Source organism: Camellia sinensis, chromosome 4, assembly GCF_055761805.1.
Source record: "Camellia sinensis isolate YWXY chromosome 4, ASM5576180v1, whole genome shotgun sequence".
Classification (NCBI taxonomy): Eukaryota; Viridiplantae; Streptophyta; class Magnoliopsida; order Ericales; family Theaceae; genus Camellia; species Camellia sinensis.
In genome coordinates, this window is record NC_138964.1 from 188230893 (window position 1) to 188254999 (window position 24107).

The 24107-nt window shown below is 32.4% G+C and overlaps 1 protein-coding gene across 1 annotated transcript; it reads right to left on the reverse strand.

Annotated features, from left to right (window-relative positions):
- Positions 1–13239: 13239 nt before the first annotated feature.
- LOC114257603 (alkylbase DNA glycosidase-like protein mag2) lies at positions 13240–22881 on the reverse strand. The gene is made up of 2 exons (XM_028197383.2): positions 21558–22881; positions 13240–13773 (listed from the first exon to the last, which is right to left on the reverse strand). Exons 1-2 carry the CDS (start codon positions 22685–22687, stop codon positions 13752–13754), a joined length of 1152 nt encoding a protein of 383 aa, XP_028053184.2. The 5' UTR covers positions 22688–22881; the 3' UTR covers positions 13240–13751.
- Between the last annotated feature and the right edge of the window lie 1226 nt (positions 22882–24107).

Here is a 24107-nt window from a genome sequence, read left to right on the forward strand (position 1 = left end):
GCCTGCTGCAATTGCCTGCAACTCCACTCTTTCTTTCGAAAAAAAATTGGGAATTCTAAATTTAAAAATTTTAATAATTTTAATTAGTGTGTAAATTTTATGTGATGTGATATTTTAATTTTAATTTAATTTTTTATTTTTTTTTCATATCATTTATACTCTTTTATACTGTGTTTGGTTGGAAGATTTGGAGAGGAATTTGGAAAGGAAAAGGAAAAGGTGTGTGAAACTATGTGAAATTTAGGCATATTTTATTCTCATTTCACCTATCTTTTTCATTTTCCTTTCCAAATTCCTTCTAAAATCCCTTAACCAAACACAGCATTAGGATTCTCAAATTAGAGAATATATCATTTCTACTTTCTTTCTTTACCCAACGAGATGGCTTTGGCACCCCTCAATTGGGACCTATTATTGCTGTTGGCTACTATTCTTGGCAAAATTCACGCCCCTCTCTCCCTCTCTCTCTTAATTGTTTGAGGACTCTTTATGTTTTTTTTTTCAAATTTATTTATGTCATTTGTTATAGTTAATTTCTTGATAATTATCTCAACAAAAAAAGAAGAAGCATTTGTCTAATTAATTTTTGAAGTAATTTCACATCAGTGTATATTTGAAAAAGTATTTTTAAATTAGTGATAAATTTTATAAATATTAAAAAATAAAATTATTAACTTTATTATGTATTTGTAATTAATTTTTGAGGGTACCTCTGAGAAGTAATTTCCAATTAATTTTTCTTCTGTTTTTTTGGGAGTGACAATTGAACTGTTTGAACGGAATTTGATAATTCACTTTTTTAGTGATTTTAAATTTTTTTAATAAAAAAGTTGTTAGACTTTTTATTAGGGGTGGTCGATGTTTGGTTGCCACCAGAAAACTTTTAATTTGTCAACCGTCCATTGGATGTGTGGATTAGAAAAAATTAATCTACATTTGTCCGCCGAATTGACGAATATGAATCAAGCGGATTAGCGGATGAATGCAAATCGGTTTAATGGTTTTAACTTTTATAAATTTTGAACATAATACAATAATTTGTTAACATTTTTTTTAATAACAATCCAACTCAACATAATTAAAGATTATTAAGCAAATTGTCAAATACCAATAATAAATACATATAAGAAAACCATACGTTATCAAAACTATTTCATTACTTTTTTTTATTACAAAACTATTTAATTTGATTTTTTTAAAAAAATGATAAAATTAAGTCTTATATTTTTCACACAAAAATACCAAATATCAATCATTACCATTTGATAAAGGGATTTCCAAATTGAAAATAAATTGACAACACAACAGAATATCTAAACTCTTTTTCAATTGAAAATATAAACAGAATATCTAAATAAATTGAAAATACAAAGTCTTACAAATTACTATGAATGCTTGTGGTTTAGCGGTTTAGTTGCAGTCAAAAGAGCCTCAAATCTGCTATCTATCCAAAACTAGGCGGATTAGAAAAAATCAGTTCGCAACAATCCGCTCATCATCACGCATCCGTTTAAAATGCTACAGATTGATTCGATTCGGTCAGTTAACAGATCGAAATATTCACCGTTCATCCTTACTTTTTATATTGATTTTTATTTTTTATTTGATAACTATTTTAGTCGGTTGTTAAATATCCAGTCATAGCAAACTACTGCCAATTCAAGCAGCTCGAGAGATCAAAGATATTGCTCACATTCAAATTCCACTCAGTTTGACAATTGTTTTTGTAATTTTTTTTTTTTTCAAAAAAAATCAATTTTAGATCTTATCAAACTAGACAGACTTAAAAAGTAAAAGTAAATTTAATTTTTTTTGTTTAAAAAAAAAATCTATAAAGATTAAAAAAACAAAACAATTGATCTTTTTTCTTATTACATTTTTGGATTTAAAAAAAGAAGAAGAAGGTTTTTAGATCATTTTAAATTTGGTAGATCTGAAAAGCAAAATTTTTTGATACAAACTTTAAAATTTTCACTACAAACAAAAACATAATTTTAAAAAAATGCAACTTTGTTAACAGTTACCAAATAAAGCCTCAATTGAACATTAGGCAGAGGTTATTACCCATTTCAAAAATATTTTTTGTTTTTGTTTAAATAACTTATAACTACAAAAATTATTTATATATATTCGTATTTCTTATTAAAAAAAACATTTACATAGTCAATATGCAAGTCTAATATGTATTTAAACATGTTTTAAAGTGTGTTTAGAATTGATTTTTTAAATAATTTTTTGACTTTTTAACATTTTTTGAAATTAAAATAGCTAAGATCACCTTGTTTGGTTTTCAAACTCAAATACAAGTTTTGAGTTCTTATTTTTCTTTAGTAATTTTTTTCATATTTTAGTCAAATTATTTTATTTTGTAAATGTACAGTCTAAATGCATCTAAAAATTTGTAAAAATTGGGAAGAAAAAAAAAGTTTACTAGAGATGAAAAAATAAAACAAAAAAATGCACGTTTTCTTAAGTTTTTTTTTTTTTTTTTTTTTTTTTGTCTTTAGTAAGCTTTTTAATATCTTACTTTTTAGGTGCATTTAAAAAGTACAAGAAATTTTGACTAAAATATCAAAAATCACTAACAAGAAAAGCACAAAATTAAAAAAAAAAAAATTCAAAAACTAAACCAAACAAACTATATTTTGAAATTTTTTAAAAATATATTTTTTGTGAGTAAAATAATTAAGTTGCTTTATACTCTTTTTTTTAGCTAATGACAAACAAATTTTGTGACTTTTTTTTGACTCAGCCAACAAAACAACTTGTAAGTGGTGAGCAAGAGTATGGGATAAAACTTATAATTATGTGAGTTTTATATAATTATATTAAAATTGTAAAATTAATTATAATTTTTTCAAATTTTGGAAGAAGTCCGCATAATTTACCAAATATATTCAATGGCGTAGCTACATTATAGCTAATAAGGGTTAATTCAATATTTTAACAAATAAATTGTAACCTCATAGAATAAATTCAAAAAATTATATGATATTTTAAAATTTCATCAAAATGACTCCACTAAATTATATAATTGAAGAGAATGTCAAGTTTTAACAAAAAAAATGTTGAATTTTTTTCCCCCCCTCCTAAAATATGATTCTTATTAAAAATTTACTTCAAAATCAAAAATAAAATGGAAAGTTTTTAGCTTCTTTTTTTTTTTTTTAATTTGAGTAAGTTAATACTAGTGTAATGTGTTGGAATAATCTTCTGCATATAATAAATAAATTGAAACCAAATCAAACAAATAAAATAAATAACTTGCAGGATTTAAGTTTGGAAAGGCTAAATAAGTGTACTTTTTGACTTTTTTTGTATTATGTGTAGAAAAAGTAGAGAGGAGATGTTGATTGATGTGACCCAAAAAAGATAAAAAGATGAAATAAGTGCATTTTTTTAGGTTAGCCAAACTTGACCTTATTTTACCGAACCGAATGAATATTTAAAGATTAAATCGAGTGTGTGACACTTTATCCTTAAGACAGATTTGCCCCTCTACGGTGCTTACGGAAAAAAAAAAAGAAAAAAAAATCCGTTTATCTCTCAGGATACAATGATCTTCACAAATTATAGTAGTACTTCAAACAATTTGTACAGCGAACAAAACATGTGTTCTATACTCTCTTAATTTTTTTCCTAAAAATAATATGAAGAATAATGCAAAGAGAGAGCAAAACCGGGAAGGGGACATATTTTTTTGGAGTTTTTCAGGATGTTTTTAGATGTTTTTGATCAACCAAAATCTGCTGGAACGGGCCTTGAATATATAGACCCGAACAGATCTGGTTTTTGAATGGAAAATTCGCAAAATAGTTTGAACAGATGCAAAACTCAAACTGTCAAACAATTTGAATCTGTATGACCATAACTGAATCTGTCCGGTGTTGGAACAGTTTAATTCGAACTGGAAGAGGCACATTTTTTGGAAAACAAAATTTGAATTCAAATTTGAATTAAATTCAATTTGAAATTCAAATAAATTTTGTCCAAAAAATTAATGTTAGAACCGATCCGACCCACAACCCAAGCCCGGCACAGCCGGACGAACTGTAGTGCGTGTGTATGGTGGTTTGAGCCAATGTTTAATTTGTCCATAACTCCTCCTTTTTACAAACTTGGGGTGCCCCTTGGGGACTAACCCAAGTGTTGTCACCTAGAGCTTATATACATACACAAGCTCTATTAAAGTTTCAATGTGGGACAAACCTTACAAGAAAACCCATATTTAATTCTTTAATTGTTTATTCCACAAATCTGAAAACGACGTCAAGTTCCTATTCACGCATAAAAGGTTTTGACAAACCGTCTTCTCCGTGTTACTTGCCATGCGACAAGGAACATGTCACTTTTTCGAACTTACCCTAAAAGACGCGTGGGACCACTCAAATTTGGGCTCAAAGTTAGCCCAAAATAAGCCTATAAAAATCAATTTTCCAACAATCCCCTACATGAATAGAATTTAACGGAGACAAAATGCAACAATATAATCTAATTATAAAGAGTACAGAAATTGGAAATATTCTGCAAATGATAAGTAACTTTTGGCTTTGAACCTTCTCTTGTGAGATACTATCGGATTTACTAGCTAACTAGTGAACATGATGTCTTGAACTGTTTAGCCATTTGTGTAAACCAAGACAATAGATCTTACGCAGTATATTACCAGACATAGTTTAGTTCTCACTATTGTGTTCATTTTGGCCTTGAATAATCTGGTCTTTTATGAGTGCTCTAGAGAATTGTAGCCCTTCACAAATCTCATAAAACTTGCCTAGTTTACACTCACATAAGTGATTTTTATGAAGAGTATCCTACCATAAGCCACTAGGTTTACCTAGATATAAGAACCATTAAACTTTTACTTAACCTAAAACGCTGCAGACATCACTATTTTATCATAGAAATAGGTTGGAGTTTGACTCCCCAGTGATCCTTCTGAGTCATACACAACTCGGTTGTCCCTTGGGATCTCTAGTCAACTAAGTTGGGTTGCCGTTGTGGTAACTTTTATTTAATAAGCTTAAGTCTCATTCCCTCGATGAATTTTCAACTAACTCTCTTGCTAACCATTTGGTTAGTGGATCTGCTATGTTGTCTTTAAAATTCACATATTCAATGGAAATAATTCCATTAGAGAGTAGTTGTCCCATGGTGTTATGTCGACGACGAATGTGTCCCGACTTATCGTTATACATATGATTCTGTACTCTACCTATTGCTGATTGACTATCGCAATGTATGTATATAGTAGGCACCGATTTTGGCCACATTTGAATATTTTCAAGGAAGTGGCGAGGCCATTTTGCCTCTTCCCCAGCTTTATCTAAAGGTATGAATTTTGATTCCATAGTAGACCTAGCAATGCAAGTCTATTTGAAAGATTTCCAAGATACAGCTGCCCTACCAAGAGTAAAGGCATACCCACTAGTAGATTTTGAGTCTTTAATATCCGATATCCAGTTTGTATCACAGTATTCTTCAAGTACTGCAGGATATCCAGTATAATTAAGCCCAATGTTACGAGTAAATCGGAGATATCTTAGAACCCTTATAATCGCTTTCTAGTGTTCTACTCCTAGGTTACTCGTATATCTACTTAATTTACTTACTACATAAGCTATATCCGGGCAAGTGCAGTTCATCAAGTACATTAAGTTTCAAATAATTTGGGCATGCTCTAATTAAGAAATATTTTCCTATACATTCGTAGAAAGAAACAAATTAACATCCACAAGTGTTCTAGCAAGATGATCATCGTCGTTGCTAAACTTGTCAAGTATTTTCTCAATGTAATGTGATTGTGACAAAGTATATCCTTCTAATGTTTTGATAATTTTCATACCAAGTATTACATCAGCAATCCACATATCCTTCATGTCAAAATGTTTATTCAACATTTTTTTGGTAGTTTTACTCATATCATTATTACTATCTATGATGAGCATATCATCCACATAAAGACATACTATAACATAACCGTTGCTAGTGTTTTTAATATAAACACATTTATTACATTCATTAATTTTGAATCCATTCGATATCATTACTTTGTCAAATTTCTCATGCCATTGTTTTGGCGCTTGTTTTAAACCATATAATGATTCAACCAATTTACACACTTTCTTTTCTTTTCCTAGAACAAAAAATCCTTTTGGCTGTTCCATGTAAATTTCTTCATCTAACTCATCATTTAAGAAAGCGGTTTTCATATCCATTTGATGAATTTCTAGATTGTACAACGATGAAATAACAATTAGCATTCTAATGAACGTTATTCTAATAACCGATGAGTATGTGTCAAAGTAATCAAAACCTTCTTTTTGTCTAAAACCTTTGACCACAAGTCATGCATTGTATTTGTCAATTGATCCATCTACTTTCATTTTTCTCTTAAAAATCCACTTATACCCAAGAGGTTTACAACCTGGTGACAGATCTACTAATTCCCAAGTGTGATTTTGCAGAATGGATTCAACTTCACTATTTACAGCTTCTTTCCATAAAAGAGCCTTAGGACTGGACATAGCTTCTTTAAAAGTTAAGGGCTCATTTTCTAACAAAAAAGTTAGAAAATCCAGAGCAAAAGATTTTGAGGTTCTAGTACGTTTACTATGCCTAAGTTCATCTTCCTCATTTTGTTTTATCTCTTCCTTTTGTCCTTGGTCTTGTTCTTGATCATGACTAGTAATAGCATCATAAGATCTTTTATTAGTACTAGTCTCTTGTCTAATTTTATTTGGAAACATATGTTCAAAGAAAGACGTATTCTGAGATTCAATAATAGTATTTACATGCATTTTGGAATGTTCTGACTTAAGAATCATAAATCGATATGCACTATTATTCATGGCATACCCAATGAAAATGCAATTAACTATTTTAGGACCTATCTTAGTCTTTTTAAGACTAGGAATAGCCACTTTAGCCAAACACACTCACACTTTTAAGTATTTGTAGGATGGTACTCTTCCATGCCACAATTCATAAGTTGTTTGGTTCACTTTCTTTCGGGATACTTTATTAAGTATATAATTAGCAGAAAGTATTGCTTCTCCCCACAAGTTCTGATGTAATCCAGAACTTATTAACATGGCATTCATCATTTATTTTAAAGTCCTATTTTTCCTTTCAGCAATTCTATTTTGCTAAGGTGAGTAAGGAGTGGTGGTTTGATAAATTATTCCATATTCTTTACAAAACTCATCAAAATGTGATTTATATTCATCACCTCTATCACTTCTTAGTTTTTTAATTTTCTTACAAAGTAGATTTTCAATTTTATTCTTATATTGAATGAAAGTTTCCAAAGTTTCATTCTTGGTTCGAATTAAATAAACGTAACTATATCGAGTATAGTCATCTATAAAAGTGATAAAATACTTTTTCCCACCTCTAGTTTGAATTGATTTAAAATCACAAATGTCACTATGAATTAATTTAAATGGTTCCATACTTCTCTCAATTGAATGAAAAAAAGTTTTAGATAATTTTGCCTCAATACAAATTTCACATTTATGATTTAAATTAATGTCAAATTTAGGTAAACATTCCATATTAATTAATCTACGCAAAGATCTATAATTAACATGCCCAAGTCTACCATGCCATAAATTTGAAAGCTCAAGCAAGTAAGAAGAAGATGTATTTTTATTAATAACAAAGGGCACAATAGTCATTACATTCATTTTGAAATGGCTATCAGACATGTAAAATTTTCCTACATACATCACGTTTTTGGTAAATACAAATTTGTCACTTTCAAAAACTAGCCTAAACTCATTTTTACTGAACAAAGACTTGGAAACAAGGTCCTTGCGAATGTCCGGTACATGCAGCACATTGTTGAGAGTGAGTTCATTTCTAGATGTCATCTTCAGAATAATCTTTCATTATCCTTCAACTTTAGAAGTTGAGGAGTTGCCCATAAAAAGTTGTTCACCGTTATCCACTATAGAATAAGATGTGAACATCTTTTTGTCAGCATAGATGTAGCGAGTAGCACCAGTATCCACCCACCATTCTTTAGGATCTCCGATATGGTTTTCCTCGGAAACAATTGCAAAAAGATTTATGACATCTACACCATTAGAAATTTTATGCACTTCGGTCATATTGGCTTGAGCAACCTTCTTGTTTGATCTTCATTTGCCTTTGCAAAAATTAGTTCCTAAGAACTTTTCTGATTTTTTTATCATGATTCACTAGCATAGTCCCAACATAAGGAGGGGTTGACGTAATTGCAGCTACCATACCAGTGCTGGTTTGAACATTAGTTTGACCAGTTTCAGCAACCATAAATTCTAAATTATAAAACAAAATTATAATTAGAATTTTATACTACACAAAAAATTTAAACCAAAACCATAGAATTGAATTTTGTAAAAATAAAAGAAACAAGAATTGTAACTTTTATTTCCAATTAATTTGAAAATAAAATAAAATTTTATTTAAGTAAATTAATTCCACACAGAAAATTAAATTTCTGTAACACTTCAATAATTAAAATACTGAAAACAGAATTTTAATTAATGAACACTTAGAAATTATTTCTGAAAATCAAAATTAATTTCTGACAAACTTCACAAATAAATATTATGAATTGTTAATGACACCAGTATATTACTACTAGTTGTCAAAGAAAATAGATAATATATTACTACTATCTGTTAAACAGTATATAACTACTATTTGTTTTTCCAACCAGAATATTATTTTGTAAAATCACAGAAAAAAATTTCTGTAAGAAGAAGAAAAGAAAATGAAACAAACGAAAAATTCTGTATAAAACATAATTATTTGAATCTGTCTTAAGATTGTTGGAACAATCTTCTGTGTATAATAAATAAATTGAAACCAAATCAAACAAATAAAATAAATAACTTATAAGATTTATTTTATCGAACCGAATGAATATTTAAAGATCAAGTTGAGTGTGTGACACTCTGTTCTTAAGATAGATTCACCCCGCTACAGTGCTTAGGGGGAAAAAAAAAAAAAAAAAGTGTCTATCTCTCAGGATACAATGATCTTCACAAATTATAGTAGCACTCCAAACAATTTGTACAGCGAACAAAACCTGTATTCTATACTCTTAATTTTTTTCCTAAAAATAATATGAAGAATAATACAAAGAGAGAGCAAAACCGGGAAGGGGACAGATTTTTCTGGAGTTTTTCAGGATATTTTTAGATGTTTTTGAACAACCAAAATCTGCTGGAACATGCCTTGAATATATAGACCCGAACAGGTTTGATTTTTGAATGGAAAAGGTGCAAAACAATTTGAACAAATGCAAAACTCAAGCTGTCAAATAGTTTGAATCTGTCTGAACATAACTGAATCTATCCGGTGCCAGAACAGTTTAATCCGGACTAGAAGAGGCACATTTTTTGGAAAACAAAATTTGAATTTCAAATTCAAATAAATTAATGTTAGAACCGACCCAACCCGCACCCGGACGACGGCGGTGATGTGCGCGCATGATGGTCTGAACCAAGATTCATTTTGTCCATAACTCCTCCCTTCTACAAACTTGGGGTGCCTCTTGGGGCCCAACCCAAGTGTTGTCACTTAGAGTTTATATATATACACAAGCTCTCTTAAAGTTTCAATGTAGAATAAGCCTTATAAAGAAGTTCACATTTAATTCTTTAATTGTCTATTCCATGAACTCGAAAATGACGTTAAATTCTCATTCACTCATAAATGGTTTTGACGAACCGTCTTCACCGTGTGACTTGCCATACGGTAAGGAACATGTCACCTCTTCGAACCCACCTCAAAAAACATGTGAAACCCACTCAAATTTGAGCTCAAAATTAATCCAAAATAAACTTATAAAAAACCAATTTTCCATCATAATGTATTGACTATTAATTGGTTGCCCTGATAATAAATCTTGACACCACCACGACGTGTATATATATAATATGCACTACTTTTCTGATTGAGAGAATATATATGTATATATATATTAAAATTAAATTGTTTTAAAGGTCAATGATGCATCTAATCTGACAAATTGTTGTCCGGATAGAACCACGTTGTTTAAGCAGCACAACCGTGCTCCTATGAGTATTCTTTAATTATTATTTTTTCCTGTTTTTAAACAAAATAATAATGAATTTTCACCAAATATAACAAAGGGCACTACTAATTTAAGTGACTGTTTTATTGTTCTGAGTTTGTTAATGCTTCGATAGGAATATCTCATTCATTCTCTCTTCATTTTTCTAGCCTATTTAAATATGAAATAATATGTGAACACTTCAAGTCCCATTTATTTTGTATCATGCAAGAAACCAATGTTAGTGCACTTTTTCTATTCTGATGTAACAAAAAAAAATGTTAGTGTACTTTCTGATAAATTGCGATTGAATTCTTGTCAATTGGTATTTAGTTAGAAACACTCCTTTATTTAAGTCAATAATTATTCGCGAAGATAGGCTTCGTTTGGGAAGCCATGGTTTGAGCTTTTATGGCTATTTTAGTCACAAAAAATAAAATAGACTATTTTAGTCATAACAAACAAAACATCACATCCAACTCATAATCATTACATTCTTCTCTCACAAAAAAACTCAAAAAAGCTAAAAAGCCAAAAAATCCTTCCCAAACCAAGCTTTTAAGCCCAGACTAAAATAACTAAAAAAATCAAAAAACTAAAAAATCAACCCACTTCCCAAACGGAGGTTAAGTAATTTTTAATGATTGTGTACCTCGGCCTCGTGGCTAAGACACCTTCTTATTCCTCCTAGGAACAGTCGAAAGTTTTGTACAAAATTACCACCCACAATATTATATGAGAAAATTACAAGACAGTAAAAGTAAAAAAAGTATTTATCATGATCCCCTATTGTTAAGATTATAAGTTTTTTAAATCAAATTTTTTCGCCCTTAAAAGTAAGAATTTCATTGCAAAAAATATAAAATGACTAATTTCAATTGTCACAGAAAAACCATTCTAAAATGTCAAAAAATGACCACTCTATAAAAAAATAAAAAATATATATATATATATATATAAAGATGTCAAAAAATAACCTTTGGCAAAAAACAAATAAAAATATCACTAATAAATAAATAAAACAATTTCATGTAAAAGAGTCTACGTTTTTTAAAATAAGATATTAGATACCTAAAAAGTGATTTAAAACCTAATTTATTTATCTTTTCTAAAAAAGCCTTACTTTATTACAGTGGAATTTGAAACTGATGAATTTGAGAAAAGAGCTAACCTGAGAGTTTGTCTGATAAGTGACTTTTTGATTAACATATGAGGTATAAAAAAAATAAATAAAAAATAAAAAAAGGGAAGTGTTTGAAAATAATTTTTTAACTCTTTAAAGAAAAATGTACAAAAAATAAAGAGAATGAAAATGAATCTTAAATTTTTTAATAATATTTTAATTTTTAAACTTTTTAAATAATTTTTTTTAATTATTTTAACCACCTGCCATACAGAGCCCAAGGCTCCGTTTGGCAAGAGCTAAACGGGGTTTTTTTGGCTATTTTAGTCACAAAAGACAAAATAGGCTATTTTAGCCACAAAAAACAAAATATCACATCCAACCCATAATCATTACATTCTTCTCTCACAAAAAAAGTCAAAAAGCCAAAAAGCCCTTCCCAAACTAAACTTTTTAGTCCAAGCTAAAATAGTCAAAAAAAAAATTAAAAAGTCAAAAAGCCAACCCGCTTCCCAAACGGGAGGTGCTTTTGTTTTTACAAACTTCAATTAAATTGCAGAGTGGTCCACCAGAGTGAAGGAAGAGCAAGTGAAGCCATGTGTGATAATATGAATAATGCAAACGAGGAGACACAAAAGATTACCTCTATCCTTATCTTATCCTCCAAAAATAAAATGCTGTGCTCCCAATAATCTTACATAACTCTCCTAAACAACAATGTTATAAATTTTTTAACAAAAATTATTCAAAAAAATACAATATTTATTCTAAATGTCACTCGCATCTCTTAATTTTAAATCTGTCTTATACAAAATATTTTAAAATAAGATTTTAAATAAATTTTCATTATTCGGAGCATAGTTGATTCCCAAAACAAAGTCAGGAGTCAAGACACGAGAAGCTAAGTTAAGATTATGGCCATGTTGCATCACCAGTGGCGGAACCAAGAAATTAAATTAAGAGGGGTACTGATTAATTACAATTTTATTTTTCATAACCAACAATAAGAAGATAATAATAATTTTTGAATTAATATTAAGTACAAAAAATTAAATAAATTGTTACAAAAGTATTTCACATAAAATTTTACAATTAATTTCGAATAAAATCAAAAAGAAAGTATTACGTGTAACTAGTATATCATGGACAATGTAAAAAAGTCATATATTTAAGTCGTAAAATAAATTATATAATGATAAGATAAATCAAATTTTTACAAAATTTGAGTAAAAATTTCATATAATAGTGATATCACGTCATTATTGATATATGATATCACCAACCAATAGTAAAACAGCATATAAAGAATGAACTCCACATACAAATATAACTAACATTCTAGTAATTTTTACATATATATAGTGAGATTAATTATATTTGCATATCAATAATGATGGATATTACATTTATATTGAGATTTTTTCACAAAATTTTCAGACAAAAATATAATTCGTTTTAGTCACTTCATTTTCAATAAAAAAATCACTATTGTTTTCATAAATTTAAAAATGGCCTTGATATTTTATTCTAAATATTATTTTTGTTAGGGATAACAATGGAGGTTAATGGGTGCAAAAAAATTTAAAAATGTCCTTGATATTTAATTCTAAATTTAATGTCCTTGACTACTAAACCTTATATTAGTGCCAAAAATTATGGCAATATATCAAATCAACTTAATTTTTTCATAGATAATCTACATATAAAAAGCCTAGAAGCCCGACTGGATATAACCAAACGCCTCACACCAACTAGAGAGAAACTGGTTCCTATCATAAAAGCAGAGAAAATGAGCTTAACTGTTTTATCTCCTTCCCTTGCCGAGAGCTGCGGGGTCAAAGACAGTAGAAGCTTTTCAATGGCATTAACATAGTATTAGGATGGATAAGAATATCATAACTCGGCAACATAATACCGGCAAAACATAATGCTAACTTGAACAGAGTGTAGAGATTTCACTCCGTGGTACATTTGGTTACACCCTGCCCGCTGAAGATATATTACACAAACAATGAAGTCATCCCATATTAATGTTGACACGAAAACCTAACATACATATGTTGGATCACCCAATAGATTAAGCGCCAAAGACAGGCGAGGTAAGTTCTCTTACAGATTACTGAAATTCAGCTGATATCAAAAACATGCAATATTACTCGATTTCAATTCTCAAATAGTCAAAAATAACTGTGAAACAACTAGATTATAAGCCTCTGTATTGCCACTTCATACCGCTTAGCTTTACCAAACATATCAACAGCAAGCGTTGGGTGGAGAAGGGCGGGCTCTTATTCAAACAGGAGTCCTTTCTTTTTGTGACCCTAAAGATAACGTGTCCACAAATTCTCATTATTGAACATTTGAAAGCAAATTATACTATAAAAGCCAGGCTTCTTAGATGTACAAGCTCTCTGTGCAGCAAGAGTTATGAACTTCTCCTTCCTTGTATTGGATTGTTGGCCTCTTCAGATCATCAAAGGTATGGAAGCACGATAAGAAACTCCAATGATGAAGTATATAAAAACATTCTTTTATATAAAATCATTCTTCACTCCCAAGTCATCGTCCCCAAATGCAAGCCCTGAAAACATATAGAATTCATGATAAGCATCTCTTGGTAAAAAATCACCAATAGATATTACATTACTGGATAACCAGCAATAAACGTATTTGGCAGTTGGAAAGCTTATTTCCAATGCAAAGCTAGATTACACAGAAAAAAGACCGAGTCTGAAGTACTGTGAGTCATCAAGTTTCCGACAAAGCTTCAAATATAAAGTTGACTAAAATGGAACATTTTAGTCGCACTTTTCAATAACATTATTGCTCAATGACTAATACTTTTAATCACTGTAATTATTATCAACAGATCCTAATGCTAGTATTTACATAACCCATCCATTTTTAAGGTAACTTTCAAAAATCTACAGAGTCACATGACAAAGGTATGTTGAAAACCCACATACATTCAGTAAAGCTGAAAAATCAAATTCAATGAACTAATTATTGAACAAGAGTTTAAATTCCTAGAAAAGGATTGAAAAATAAATAAGAAAAAATAAAAAAAGTGTGATGCAGACTTGCAGATTAAAACCAATTCAATATCACATGCTTTCATTTCCACTTTTGGACTAAAGGAAATGTTATGTCATTTGCAAGTTCTTCCATATATTGCACACCAGCAAAACAAATTCTTCCGATGGACATACACTTAGTTCACCCCACAGTTAGTAGACAAGCATTCTTTCATGAGTAAATCCAATGAGATATGCGGAGTTTATCATTATTGTATAAATATATATTTCTTCTTTTAAATGATCGCTATGCTATCTTAATATATTTTTATCTGAATAAGAAAGTTCAGATATTTTAACTACTTTTATCCACAAAATACATACATGATATCTTAGATTTGCTCAGGATTTACAACAGTTGTAACATCAACCAGAATGAACTATAAAGCATTCAGTTCTAACCCACAACCCCACATGTCTACCAGGACTTGGAACCGTGCAGCTCCCCAAAAAGGGGCAAGCATACTTTCAGTGGACTGTTTTACGATTTCTTGATCATAGTGGCATAGACATTATTAAGCTATAAAATTCCACAATAATAATGCTATTGGCATAAATTTCCCCTTTCAAATTGCAAATATGGCACTACAGACAACAATATATCATGGTTATAATCCTCCAATATATGTATGAAAAATGTAGAATGAAAGAGCCCTAGGCCACAAGATCAGGGGCAGAGCCACAAGTAAGATTGTTGTCTCGGTTGACGCCATCAACATTTTAAAAAATTAATATTAATCTTTGTTAAAAATAAATTGAACAAAATTTTGCACCCACTGTTTAAAATATTGACCCCAATGGTTCATTGAAAAAACGAAAGAGGCCACGAGTTATAAAAGGAAAGGCAGTGGAGTCTCCCATCACAATTGCCTCACTCAAGTAGCTTTATATCATAAGTTTTACACTTGTATTTTTTTTTTAATATGATTGATAATTTGAGTTTGTGATTCATTTTGTATAGGCGAACTACACTGATTTAGTCAAATTTGTTGAATTTTTAACACATTTGAAAATGCGCACAACAATACTAAAATTAATTTTTTGTTATAGCAAAACATGTGTATTAGATTTTTGTTGGCTTCTTGTTTCAATAGAAATGAATAGTTACAAAAAAATTTAGAAGTATCCATATTTTATTTTTTTTATTTGATTGATCATATCAATAATGAGATACCTGATTTGGATCGGGATCCCAATCCTAATCCTACTATGAACACTCCCATTTATTGGGCAATAATTTCAAAATATAGGACGATGTCGAGGCCAATTGTAAAAAGTATATATTTGTAATTTTATTTTATTTTTTTTGGGGTCAAAAACAAAATCAACATATTAAGATATTTTTATTCATGATTTTACAAAAAGTATTTAAGACTTTACATGAGCCCATGAACCACAAGTTTTGGAGCCGACACTGCTCAGGATTTTCAAGATTGTCTTGCTTAAGTAAAAAAAACTCATCACTTATTGCTATATTCCATAAATATATCCCCATAGTTTATTTATTAATACCAACAACATCATCCTTGATTTAAAAACATTAATGTTTTGTTTCTGAACTTGGCATTTGCAAAAATAATGTTGCTTTTGTATCTATATCACTGATTCTACAGACCTGGTGCCACAAACAAAACATTGTACTCTGATTATTATACACCCATTTTGGCACCTTACAGTGAATTTATTCATTTATCCCACATCAAAAAACAAGAAGTGAATGTCACTGCTATAACCCTTGTTCCTAGGGTACTTAACCCAACGGCATGACTAATTACGGACCTATATCTTGAGGTAATACTACATATAAAGTCCTTACTAAGATTATCGCCAATAGGTTGAAGCACGTCATCCATCTTTTGGTAGATACGTGCCAAACTGCTTTTATTTGTGGGAGATCTATTTATGACCAAATTCTTCTCATGCAAGAGTTAGTAAAAAATTACCATAGAAGTAATGCATCTCCTAGATGTGCTATGAAAATAGATATCATGAATGCTTTTGACTCTTTTTCTTGGCAGCTTATCCTTGGTATTCTGGGTAGTTTTCAACGCCCTTTGAAGTTCAGGAATTGGATTGCCTCTTGTATCACTTCTCCCAAGTTTTCTATTTCCATTAATGGTATTTTGGAGTGATACTTTCCTGGTGCTAAAGAGTTGAGGCAGGGGGACCCTCTTTCCCCTTACCTCTTTATTCTGATCTCAACAATAGCCATATTTGCTTTGTTAATGATCGTTTATATTGTGCTATCCCAAGGCTCAGTCTTTTAACATTGTTCACCAAGCTTTATTGGAATTTCATAAGTAATCAGACCTGCAGCCTAATAACTAGTGTAGAATATATGTGGCAAGAATTGAGGACCAAGAAAAGTTGATCTATGTAGTATCATTGGTTTTCAGTTGGGAGCACTGATTAGGTGCCGAAATGTATACATTGAGGCCTCTTAAAGTAGACTTGTAAGAATGTAATCACTATTATCTGATTATTCTAATAGATTTGCATGTTGTGTAGGTTATTCAGGTCCTTGCAATCAAAGTGAGTTTAAACAAGAATATTGAAAGAGTGCAGGGTGGGACAAGAAGGCTTAGAGCTGAAGTGCTAAATGTTGAATTGTGCTCAGGTGCAAGCCTTGGTGTGCTCGGGTGCACGTCCTACACATGAGAGTTTTTAAAGAAAAGTGTATTGTCTTGATGCGCTCGGCATAAGTCATAATGTGCACGGGGAAAAAGTCACGTGGATTTGAGTGAAATACACGAAATGACCCAAAAAGGTTAGGTTTGAAGAGCAAAGTATAAATAGGTGTTCTTAACTTGGTTTTAGGGTTAGTTCAAGTTTAGAGTCTCCTAGGAAAGAGGGGTGGATTTTCAAGGTTCGATCATCATGTTCTCATTGAAGACAGGGCTTGTTTCTCTACACCCTAACCAAATAACATCATTTATGTGTTGTACTTTCTAGGGTTGATTGATTAATGTAATAATTGTATAACTTTGGGCATGTTTATTCAATGGAATTGGATTTTCTTAACTTCACAAATTGTATTTAATTTCTATGATTTTGGATGCATGGTTATACAATAGTTTTATACGTATGCACGATTGATAATCGAGACAACCTACGCTAATTATACTTGATTAGCAATCACGTAATCCTCTTAACCATCATTGGACATAGACACAAGAAGTCACAATCATATCAATCAATCTGTTTTTCAAACCAATACATAAATCAAAGTTACGACGTTAAGGTAGATTCAAAGCCTCAAGGCTTTCTCAATCTCTCGATTCAAGATTCTTTCGAATTGCATTTAATTTAATTGAACTTTTACTTGCTTTTCTTAATCTAGTTACCACAATCAGAAAATTCTCGAATTAATTTAAGACTTGATTTCCAAATTAACATAACTCAACCTAGTCCCTAAGGTACGACCTTGATTAAAACCGCTATTCTATTTGAATTCAGATTATAGTTCAGTTACTAATTTTAAAAGAGCAGGCACTACCTGTTAAATATATTGGAGTTCCTTTAATGTCTAATAAGCTCTTTGCATTAGACTGCTCTAGACTTATTGATGAAACTACAATAAGTATTTAAGAGTTGGGTTTCCATGTCTCTATCTTATGCAGGCAGATTTCAAATCATAAAATCTATCCCTTCTAGTTTTCAAATCTACGAGAGCCTACATCTTGTTTCGCCTAAAAGCATATGCTTTCAAATTGAGCAGCTTTTGAAGAATTTCCTTTGGTCAAGAATTGAGAATTATAGGCATGTCAATAAGGTAGCCGAGGAAAATCAATGCAAGCCAAAGAAAGAAAGGGGCATTGACATTAGAAGGGCGATTGATAGAAATACAGCTTCTCTACTTAGGCACCTTTGGGCTACATGCTCTAAACATAGTTTTCTATGAGTGCAATGCAGTTAAAAGTACCTGATAAAAGATAAATTCCTCTGAAATATGGGCATTCCTTCAAATTGCTCTTGGACCTGGATGAAGTTGCTTCAGGTCAGGGCCAGTGCTAGACCTTTTATCAATCACTCTAGTGGGGATGGTAATGGCACCTTCATTTGGTTTGATACTCGGCACCCTTTACGTCCTCTTTTTTCTTTGGTCCTCAAACAATTCAGGCTTCAGAAATTCCTCTAAATGGTGGTTGGACTTGGCCTTTTCCTCCTACATGCATGCCCTCATTTTCTCCCAATCCTTAAAAGGGTTGATAGGGTTGAATGGATGATCTCCTCTATCCATAAATATAATGCTTTTGCAACCTAGGATTCCATTCGAATTCATTGGCCAATTGTGCACTGGCACAAGCTGATCAGGTTTCCTAAATGCATTCCTAGACACAGTTTATTCTCTAGATGGCAATTAAGGAAAAACTCAGAACTAAAGCACTTAGAAAGGGGAGTCATCGCCAATGCAATCTGTTTACTTTGCAGTCAAGAGGAGGAAAATTTGCAGCATCTCTTCTTCTCATGCCCCTGTTCACGATCTATCTGGTTGCAGGTTTCAAGCTTATGCAATAGCAGTAAGCCTTTATCACTCTAGGCAAGCTGAAGTTAACTGGTTGGTTGGAAAATTCAGTGGAAAAAACATTCATAATATAGTTAGGAAGCTTGCTTAGGCTGCAATGGTATATTACACTTGGCACAGAAGGAATTAGAGAACTTTCATAGGCCTTCACAGAACCCCTGCTCTTGTTTTGCAGCAAATTAAGCATACTGTCGGGGTTAAATCCTCCCAATTTCATGCAATCAAGCCACCGTTGGGGTTAAGCCGTCCCAATTTCATGCAATCAAGCCCTCTGGTTTTAATTTTTCAATGTGTAGGAATTGGAATATTCCCCCTTGTATGTTTTTGAGCACCATTAGCTCTTAGATTTATCTTGCTTGAGATCCTCTCCTCTTGTAAAGGAAGGAATCCCTTCCTTGAACATGTACTTACCTTTTTTTTTTGGTAATAAATAAATACTCACTTTCCAAAAAAAAAGGAAGAAGAAGAGGGCCATTGTTAATAATATTCTTATAATAAGACATATTGACAAAAGAAAAAGGGACAAACCGGGACAAAAATGTGAAAGTACACAAGAAACACAACCCTAAAAAACGGTTCTAAGAACACAAATTTGGCTTTGCTAGGATAGAGAATGTTGTCCCAAGGTTGTTAAAATCAGGATCCTACATTGAATTGTTTGAAAGGTTTACAGAATCGGATCAAAAATTGCAAGATCGTACTGAACAAGAAAAATTACATATAATTTAATTTGAATAAACATTTCTTACATAATATATACAAAATAAGCCTAAATTATGTTGAATATGATCACAACAAAGTACCTTTTTATTAAAGTTGAATTACTTGTACACTATGATAGTGTATACAATACACTAGAATATAGCACACTTTCCACTCCTACACAACAAAACACTTTATGACTTCCCACACACTCATGTGCAACATACTTCCTTCTATAGCTTCTTGCCTACACAATTAAGGCCTCGTTTGGCAACCGAACTTTTTAGCCAAAAAGTCAAAAAGTTACTAAATTAACCAAAAAGCCAACAACCCATACCAAAAAGTCAAAGATTCTCTTTTCTCTTTACTTTTTGCACATCTTTTCGTAAAAAGCTAAAAAGCCATCCTAAACATACTAGTTTTTTTTAGCTCATATTTTAGCCAAATAGTCAAAAAGTTACTAAATTAGCCTGTTCTCAAATGGGGCCTAATAGTTTCATTACCGACTTTAGCAAACTGGAAAGCTCCATTGTTGTTTGTGAAGGAAGCTTCAAGAGTAAGATATATATATATATACAATCTAGATGTAGAAATTTCTAAAGAGAATAGAAAGAATCTAGAGAGAAGAGAAAATTCTAGAGAGAGAAAAGGGAGTCAGTGATGACTACTAAAAATAGTGAAAATATTGTGAAAAATGTAATATTCCATGTAAAATGTAAATATAATATTACACAATAGAAAAAATAATAGGAAATGCTGCATTTCATAAAAAAGGGTGGAAAAAAAACGAGTTTTATAATGTAAGACTTTACACTACAAAAGCACATAAAAGGAAAATGAAAAAAGTTAACAAGATTGGATTTAAAAATATATTGAAAACTCAAAAGAATAGAAAGAAATAGAAGGGAAAAAATAGTTTTACATGTGTCATAAAATTAAATATATAATTGTATTCTACAGTAGTTATAAATAAATAAATAAAAAAGATAAATTTGGACATAGTTCGTAAGCTATATGACAAAATAGAGTTGGCGAAGAAATGAGTTTGTTTCTTTGACTAGCTAGCTTTTCTAAATTAATACACTATTTGAATATCTATTTTACTAGTTTATTTTTCCTAGTCTATTTTACTTTAATATGACAATTTTTACTTGGACCACGTAAATTTGATATTTAGGCAACAAACATAAAATTTACAAGAAAATAGCCCATATAATACAAAATAATGCTTAAAAGTTGGATCGGTAGGATAGGATCCAGATCGGGATTCTATGATCATATAAGATCCAATTATCAAAGATAATAAGATCCTGCCTACGAGGGATTTTATACATGATCCATATCAATTTTAGTCAAATGGATCGTAAAATCAGGATTTTGATAGCCATGCGTTGTCCTAGTACAATGGTTAAGGCATTTGATGGGTGGTGGAGAGAGTTTAGAGTTCAATCCTGAGGGCTGACAAAAAAGCTAATGTATGCACACAATGTATGTGGCCACTGATCTACACAAATGAATTTAAAATTAGATGGGGTAAAAAGATCAAACCAAGAACAGTAAATGGGTGAGATACTTAGTAACAAGAAATTACCATCTGGTTTTAGCTTTTAATTCTTTGAAATAAAACAAATACATTGATTTCATTCTATAGATACTTAGTAACTAGGACCTTGCTGGTGTTGTAAAGAACCATTGCAGGAAGATAACATTAGCCAGGTCTCCTTTAACTAATTTACACATCCATGTAATTAATCTAGACAAGAAGTGTAGGCTCCTTCGTCTAGCCCACGAAATCAAACAAGGACCTACTCAGCATAATCATGAATTGCATAATTGTTTCAAGCATGGAATGCATTTTCACCATATATTTGCAAAAAAAATATTGGTTCCAATCCCTTACAAAATAATAGTAAAATAACACACCACATAGTTTTGACGCCACAACCACAATTAAAAGCAGAGTAGACAAGTTTCAGTTCAGCAATACAATCTTTAGCACCAAACTAAAATAATAGCACACATATATAAAAATATGGTAAATAATTTAAGCAAATGAGCAACTACCCGAAGCTCGGAGCGCCATTGATAGGTTCCAAAAGTTGCAATTGATGCTGTTGCTGTTGTTGTTGTTGTTGTGTCTCTTCTTGGAGCCCCATTTGCTGCTGCAATGGCAAAACACCCTCCAAAGCGATCGCAGCACCGGCTTGTGGAGTCCCCTTTCCTTCAACTAATCTCCACATATACCACGAACCCACGGACCGATAAGGCTTCCATTTCTCGCAAAGCTGTTCCATTTGCGACGGCCTGGGCAACTCATCAAGGCTATACAGCATCTGCACACCTTTCCTCACACTGATATCACTCACGGGCAAGACATCGGGTCTGTGCAGCGAAAAAATCATGAACATGTGCACAGACCAAGACCCAATTCCTTTCACCATTGAAAGCATAGTAAACAAAGACTTATCATCCATACCCACGATCGAATTATCAGATAAAATCCCAGTCTTGTACTTGTTAGCTAGGTCGAAAAGGTAAATGGCTTTTCGACCGGAGACACCGATTTGACGGAGCTGTTGGGTGGAGAGGGCGAGGACGGAGTCAGGGCGGACGAGGTTTTCGCCGCCGCAGAGATCGACGAAGCGAGTGTAGATTGAAGTGCCGGCCTTGAAGGCGAGTTGTTGGTAGAGAATGCTTTTGGTTAGGGCAAGGAATGGAGGGTGGTGAGAATCGAATGTGGGAGACGGGAGAGAGTTGATTAGGTCGACGAGGAGTGGATCGGCAGCGCGGAGATGGCGGAGGGCGAGGTCGATTTCGCCGGAGGCCGATAAGGGTTTTATGATGATCGGTAAAACCCTAGCCGATTGCGATGAATTTCTCCTCTTGTTCTTGTTGGTGGTGGTGGTGGCGACGGTGGTTGAGTCTTTGAAAACTGTGAGAGCTTGAGATGAGTTGGCGGCAGTGGCAGCGATTGGGGGGGATTTGTCGTCGGCGGAGGAGGAGGAGGAGAGTTTCCGGAGTTTGTGGGGTCGAACAGGAATTTTGGAGGAAATTGAGGGGTTGTTGTGGGAAAGATCATTTGGGGGATTTGTTTCAGGGGTTGATTGAGATTGAGATTGCGATTGAGAAGTGGATTCATGGTGAGACTGAGATTGAGGTTGGGTCTGGGTTTGAATTTGAGTTTGCTCACCCATGGAGGAGATAGAGAGAGAGAGAGACAGAGAGTGTGAATGTTATTAGGGTTTTGTTGGGTGGTGAGAGTGAGACAGAGAAGGTAAAGGGTGAATGAAGTGCTGTCTTCTTCGATAAATAGGTGCGCGTCCCAGGTTTGTGAGTAGTGTGACCCGGAGACGACTTATGATGAAATCAAATTAACAACAACGATTGTAGTACACAAAATTAAATTAAGGATAAATTATATTTTGCCCTTTAGTTTTTTTTTTTTTTTTTTTTTTGGATAAATTATGATTCTAAAAATTATATTTTACTTCTAAAGTTATTAATTTTATAATAAATCATAATTTTATTAATAAATTATCAAATCAATTAATAATTTTTAATAATATTATAAATATGTTTTAATTAATAATTTAGATAATTTTATTATAAGAGCTTTTTTGATAAATTCACTTTCTAAGAGTTTTATTCCATCTAACTCATTTTTTTTTTACTATTCCATAGGTCCTATTTGAGATAAGAAGACCAAAATACCATTTTCATCTACTTATGTTCCATTTAGTTCACATTATTTTCTTATATTTCAATAAGTCCTGTGGGTGACATAATTACTAAAATACCCTTAATGTGAATGTTCACATTGTCAATGTAAATGTTCATATCATCAATGTGTAGGGGCCCGGCCCATGTCGATCCTCGTGGATGCCCTGAAAAATTCGAGTCGGGACGAGCCCGGACCATTGATAATGTGAATATTCACATTAACATGTTAACATTCACATTAATAGGAGTGTAAAATTGGTCCGTGTCCCGTGGCGGTGCAAAACTCGCCCGCGGCCCATGGGCGGCCCGGGGCGGGCTCGGTCCAGCCCGTTGACAATGTGAATATTCACATTGACATGTTAACATTCACATTGATAAGAGTATAAAATTGGCCCGCGGCCCATGGGCGGCCAAAAGTCCGCCCAAGGCCAGGGGCGGGTCCGGCCCGGCCCGTTGACAATGTGAATATTTACATTGACATGTTAACATTCACATTGATAGAAGTGTAAAATTATCCCGCGCCTCGTGGCTGCCCAAAACCCACCCACGGCCCGTGGGCGGCCCGGGGCGAGCTCGGCCCGGCCTGTTGACAATGTGAATATTCACATTGACATGTTAGCATTCACATTGATAAGAGTATAAAATTGGCCAGCGGCCCGGGGCGGGCCCGGCCTGGCCCGTTGATAATGTGAATATTCACATTGACATGTTAACATTCACATTGATAGGAATGTAAAATTAACCTATGCCTCGTGGCTGCCCGAAACCCACCCACGGCCCGTGGGCGGCCCGGGGCGGGCCTGGCCAATTTTTTTTTAATTCTTTTTAATTTTTTCTACCAAAATTTTATTATTTTCCACAAAAAAAAAAACTAGGCCTCGACGCGGACCGGGC

Coding starts and splice junctions, on each gene's coding strand:
- LOC114257603 (XM_028197383.2), bottom strand. CDS start 22,687: ATGGGTGAGCAAACTCAAATTCAAACCCAGACCCAACCTCAATCTCAG. Junction 13,774..21,557: donor AATGGCGCTCCGAGCTTCGG/GTAGTTGCTCAT, acceptor ATATGTTTTCAG/GGCTTGCATTTGGGGACGAT.